At 42.9% G+C, this 5,936-nt stretch overlaps 1 protein-coding gene across 1 annotated transcript; it reads left to right on the forward strand.

The window, feature by feature from the left end:
• The first annotated feature begins 313 nt into the window (after positions 1-313).
• Positions 314-5,725, forward strand: LOC149956329 (uncharacterized). The gene is made up of 4 exons (XM_090166859.1): positions 314-451; positions 4,907-4,964; positions 5,449-5,593; positions 5,652-5,725. Exons 1-4 carry the CDS (start codon positions 405-407, stop codon positions 5,723-5,725), a joined length of 324 nt encoding a protein of 107 aa, XP_090022985.1. The 5' UTR covers positions 314-404.
• The last annotated feature ends 211 nt before the right edge of the window (positions 5,726-5,936 follow it).

The following is a 5,936-nucleotide window of genomic DNA, read 5'->3' on the forward strand; positions in this document are numbered from 1 at the left end:
AATTCTGAAACTCACTGGAATTATGAGAGCACTATTGAATCAAAATTAGCCCTATTTAATTATAATAGCACCAATTTATCTAAAATTATGAATTCATGTTTAACACATATATCTTTTATATAAAACATTAATTCTGAATTAAAAGTTACTTAATTTTGTAACTAAAAATAATGGATAATTTAGATTGATTATGGTGTTAGGTAACATATTGGCCCAGTGACCTCTCCACTCCTTTCTCGAGTTTTCTTAATCGTACCTTCTTTCCGCCATTATTGAGATACTTAGTTATTAAATTGTACCTTATTAATAAATTATTTAAAACACACTAGGACTTTCCAACCTTTTTTGTCTTAAACAACCAAACATCAGGGTTTCAAAAGTCTACCCCTGAATCACCGTACCTCATGGGTGATTTACTCAACTATCTATTTTTTGGAAAAGACTGTTCCCGGTAAGTGTAATAGATCTTTAGGTTACGAAATTTAAGCAAACGTTTGAGACATAGTACTTGCCATTATTTTTTTCTTTGTTATTCGTTGTTATTTAAATCCACCCAAAAACCGTTCGGTTAAAAGTGACAAGGTTCTTTAAACAAAAACGTCACGTCCTATATTACTCTAGGCCATAAACGTAGTGAAATCAAATAACAGGCAAGATCTGTAATTATATTCCCATAAACGTCATAAACTGGACTTATTTATCAACAACTGATGTGATCTGAAGTAATATACGTCCTAAGTGTTTTACTGAGTTAAAATCCTATGTACAACCATAAATCATTTCAAAGAGAATGGCTAATATTAGAATCGCATTGTATCAAATAAACCGTTAAATAAATTGGTTTGAAAATTTTCAATGGTTCTTGGGATGTTTGCAAAGCATTCTGGGAAAGAAAGAAACACACTATTGGCTGAAAATGCTATCTCTCGCTCATGCGCTAGAACGTATTTTCGGCTCGATGGCCGAGACAAGTTGAGCTCATTACAGAGAATTGCTGCCCTTCGTATAACTTGTGCCTACCAGACTGTCTCGAGCGATGCGCTAATGGAAATTGCAGGTATACAACCGTTAGACCTGGTGGTGAGTTAGGAAGCTGCTTTTTTCAGGTACTTCTCTTTCAGAGAAGACAGCAAGCATTGTGAGGTGGACTTACGCGAAGGTAACTACCTCTACCCAGGCAACCCGTGGGAGGACCACCCGGCGGTCAGGGGCATTATAAACATCAAAGAGCCACTACCCAATGGTTATGGGGTAGAGGTGTTTAATGACGGTTCGTTGTCCAGTAGGGTTGCCGGGGTGGCATTTGCTGTGTACAGGGATGATGTAGAAGTGTATTACGAAGTCACTCGCTTTAATGGTAAGGTGGATGCGTTTTCTCTCGAACTCTCAGCAATACATGAGAGTATTTGCTGGTTAAGCACGCAAGGGCAACGTCCTGGTGACGGTGCAACGACTTTTACGTATTGTGTTTTTGCTATTAAAGCAATCATAAAAACAGTCATGGCATATGCCATAAAATCCGTAAGGTGTTGAAATGGATGGTGACACAGGTCACTTTTACTTTCTATCATTATTGTTTTATTTACATAAGAATATACAACTATGAACAAATATTTACAACTATTTATAAGAAGAATAGGCATTCCTCTAAGGAAGAACCTGGCGGAAAAGTGTTCAGCACCGAAGCTGCATTCCCTCGTTGGACCGCGATCGCGATGCGTTGCAGCAGATATTCTGGCGAACGCGGTTCTCCCGTTACTTCCCGAATCCTTCGGCCTATGGCATGGACCAAGGACAAACCTTCGCGCCCGAACGACCCGAGAGTCTCAATAGCCACAGCCTTAAACACGAAACGATTCTCTAGGCCCGAGTACTTTTCGCGCTTCTTCCTTTCAGCCTGGGTAGCGGCCCAGAGAGGGGCTGATGAAGATGAGGACAAATACGAAGGCGCTAGAGGGTCTGTGCAGGTGAAATCCCACACCAACGATTTTCCGCCGGACCATGGAACAAGGGACATTCCGTCTGGGCGTTTTCCGTCATCGCGGGACAACCCAGGTGGCTCGAGAACAGACGGTACACCTGCAGATACTAAGGCGCGTCGCAGGATGTCGTTGACGGCACCGTGTCGGGAGAGCCGGCCGGAGCTTTTCTTGCAACTCAGTCCGTGGGTGCCCCAGGAATCAACCATGATTCCGCAGTTGCAAGAGTGCGGAACACAGATGCGGGCGCCTAACCGAAGGCCGATGGCAATACGAAAATGGGTGCCCAAGTACGGGGATGGAAGGGCGTTTAGCCATGCACCAGACTCTTTGGTAATTACCGATATAAGCCGGGCTTTTTCACGATCGGTGGAAGCGCCTTCTGACAAAAGCGATAGAGATTTGTCAATGATCGGGGCGTCCCACGTGTGCTGATGTTTCCAATGGTCCGGGGACAATAGGGGCGCCTCCGTGCGAAGTTCCCATTGATGTGAGGCTTCTCGAAATACCGGATCTTCGGAGACGTTTATGTAGTCGGGTAGAATATCGCCGACCAGGCTAGCTACGCTAGAAACCGACGATAGAAAAGCCGGAAGAGACAGTTTGGAGGCATGGCGGATTCCGAGACCACCCTTGGCCACGGGAAGTGATGATTGTACCCATGGACCCTCGTCCATTAGCGTGTTGGTTACATCTTGAAGCGCCCCACGTAGAGTATCATCGAATGAGGTAAGACCCTCTTCGTCACGCCATACCGGGCCGCTACGTAGAAGGTAAGAGAGCTTCGGAATAGCCAAGGAATTTTTCAATAGGAAAAAGCCATGATGCGCAGAAACTTGTTCAAGGTTCCCAGACATGATCTTTAGAGCTTTGATTTTACTAGTTAGGCAGTCAGATATAGCTTCGTCTGAGAGAGGTGCGCCCAGAAGGACGTAGTTAGATCTTTCAACAATTTTGATCCCAGGGGCTGCCACGTCGAACATAGATTTGAAATAGCTGTCATCGAAATCTACCGGATTCAGAATGAGGAGCTCGCACTTTGCTGGATTGAGTTCTAAGCCGATGTCTGCGGAGAGTTCCTGCAAGAGGAGTAGATCTTGAAGGACAACCTCAGGCTTGTCGCCCAGCGACGAATCGTCCAAATACCAAATATTGAGCTCTGAAACCATCCGGGATGCCACCTTTTGAACAATGAGACAGAAGAGAGCTGGGCCTAATGGGTCCCCCTGTTGAACGCCGCGCTCAGAGGGTATAAGGGATTCCCCATAGACGAGATGAGACGGCTCCTAGTAGCATTGTCGCAAGAACAGGTACAGATCAGGAAGTTCCTTGTAAACGTATTCAAGGAGACGGTCGCGCCGGATCATGTTAAAGGCATTAAGGAAATCTATTTTGAGCATGACCTTGAGATCTTGATGGGGATGGGCGACATAAAGGCGAGCAGCGTGAGCTGCGGCTTCTGCCCCACCGCGTGTGCCGAAACCCAACTGCGTTGGACGAAGAAGGGGTCCAAGGGTTGGCATAATGTGTGAGCAAGCGAGTTTCGCAACAAGACGAAGAATGGTACTTCCCACGGCTATTGGCCGAAGGCCACCGTCTTTCTTCCTGAGGGCGCACAGGGAAGCGCCATATAAAACAGCGCATATGGTTACAAAGGTTGGTGAGAGATTTGACCAGACAATCCCCAGCAGCACCTGCGCCTGATCCAATCAAGTCCTTGAGGTGCTGGGGCCTCAAACAGTCCAAGCCGCCGGCCGAGCCAGAAGGGAACGATAACACGGCGGTGCGGATATTGGATTCCAAAACGATAAGACGAGGGAGAGTAGACCGGTCCTCAGGCTCGTAAGAATAAATGCGGTGATTGTCACCAGAGGGATGTTTGCTTTTGAGTAATTCTAAAGTAGCAGCGTCGTTGGGCGCGAAAGAGTCCTCGGAGCAGACGACGCGCACGGCCCCGGTGATGTCGCCGTCGGCGATCTTAGCTTCAATAATTTTTCCGATGCTCTGATACTTGGCACTGTCTTTTGTTGGTTTGGTGGATCTACGAGCTTCGGACGGGAGGGGCATACCCTCCTGGAATTTCCTGATGTTGTCTTTGACGGAGGTAGTGAGAGAAACCGGCTTTCCCTCAGAAACGAAGGGGACTTGGAGGCAAGCCGTCGCGAAACGTAATAAGTCCTGCCAGGACTCCAAAGAATTATGACGGACTACCTTGTTTATGACACTGGACAGAGCCAAAGAAGCCATGTTCCGGGCCCCTTTGGGGATACGACGAATGACGCGCCTGGTAGATTTTAAATAGGAGAGGAGGCCGACGGGGTCAGCATACTCGTCCGCGGGTATGGATAAAGAAGACGAAGAAGTTTCGTCATTGGCGGCGTGAATTTTACCACAGCTCGATTTCCCTAAATGCACGTTTAAGCTCTTGAATGACTTTCCACAATTGGAGCAGGCCGTTAATATAGTTTGCGAAGGCATTTCAAAATTGTTTAGTTCGTCGAAAAAGACCGAAGCGCGAAAAAGAACTACACGTGCCCGGTTGCACCACGGGGAAGAAGAAACCGAAGATTTAGTTACATCTAAAACGCCGATAAGGTGGAAAGTTTAACTCGCGTGACCGTATGCACCATAATATTTAATAAAACACGAAAAGTGGCCAAGGCCTAACCATACGACGAAAAACAAATACAATAATTATAATAGAAATAAGCAACAAATTAACCGAGAAAAATAAACTATACACTATCAGAAAGCTGAAGGCTTCCGACCACCGAAATTACGAAAAAGACCGGCCCATAAAGAATATAATTAGGAATGAAAGGACTGACTTCTTGAGTTTCGAATAAAACTTTTTCCAAACGCCAATTTTAATATATATCTCTGTAATTTAGTGGTTAAAATTAATAGTTTTATTGTTTTTTTTTTAGAAAAAATACCATTCTATTCAATATATCTACAAATTACAACGAAGAAGCATCTAAAAATGTAAGTTTAATTTTATATTTTATACTTTTAGTCACAATAGCAGGGATTTAATTGAAATACTTCCAGAAAGGTGGCAGATTAGGGTTGCGGGTGACACATCCGATATGTTATACAAAACTTGCCTCAAAAACGCGCATGATATCGAACTATACCTTTAAAGTAACCATGCATCTTTATCTTTTAAGCTTTATCGAGAGCAATAATCAGCTACTGTATACTTGAAAGCGTTGTTTAAACTCCAAATTCTTTCTATTGATAACAAATATGAGCCAGCCAAAAAAATATCGTATTATAAAAGGCTTTGTCTAATCACACATTTCAAGATGCTTATTATTTCGAAAAAGACCCATATTAAAGTTCAATTTATGTCAGATTGGTCTAATCAAATATATAGACAATTAAATGTAATTAAGAATTAAAAATATCTTCGCTTTTGACCAACGCTTTTGACTAACCAAAGTGATAAACGTTCATACATTTTCAGACTGTGGATGTGCTGGCCTTTCCTTGTGGGCTTACGTCTCTTGATTCCACACTTTGGACGTTTACCAATTTTGTTATGGAATTGAATTATCATATCATCTCTGGAAAGCAATTAGTCTTTAAATTTGACCTTGGCTCTATTCTAAGTATTTCAAGTCTAATAGTAAGAAAATTGCGAGAATAACGAACAAATACTTAAAACAGTTTTAGGCATGAATTCCTTAAGACTTTTGTTAGTGTTTTATGGCTCATGGAAAAAGGCTATCATGCGGATGTGAATGGATTTATGTTTAGTCGCTTATTCGTTCCGCGAGATTCCAAGTAAAATATTTCTGGTTTCTAAAAACGTTTTTATTTACAGGTTATAATTCTTCTTATTGGACTTTTATCTATATCGTCTTTTGTATCTTATATGTTTGAAAAATCTATAGCTTACAAAAATCCAATCTCAATAGCTCAAAATAGAATCAGCTTTAAAAATCATTTGTT

The sequence above is a fragment of the Leiobunum rupestre genome, chromosome 2 (assembly GCF_980474605.1).
Source record: "Leiobunum rupestre chromosome 2, qqLeiRupe1.1.hap1, whole genome shotgun sequence".
Lineage (NCBI taxonomy): Eukaryota > Metazoa > Arthropoda > Arachnida > Opiliones > Sclerosomatidae > Leiobunum > Leiobunum rupestre.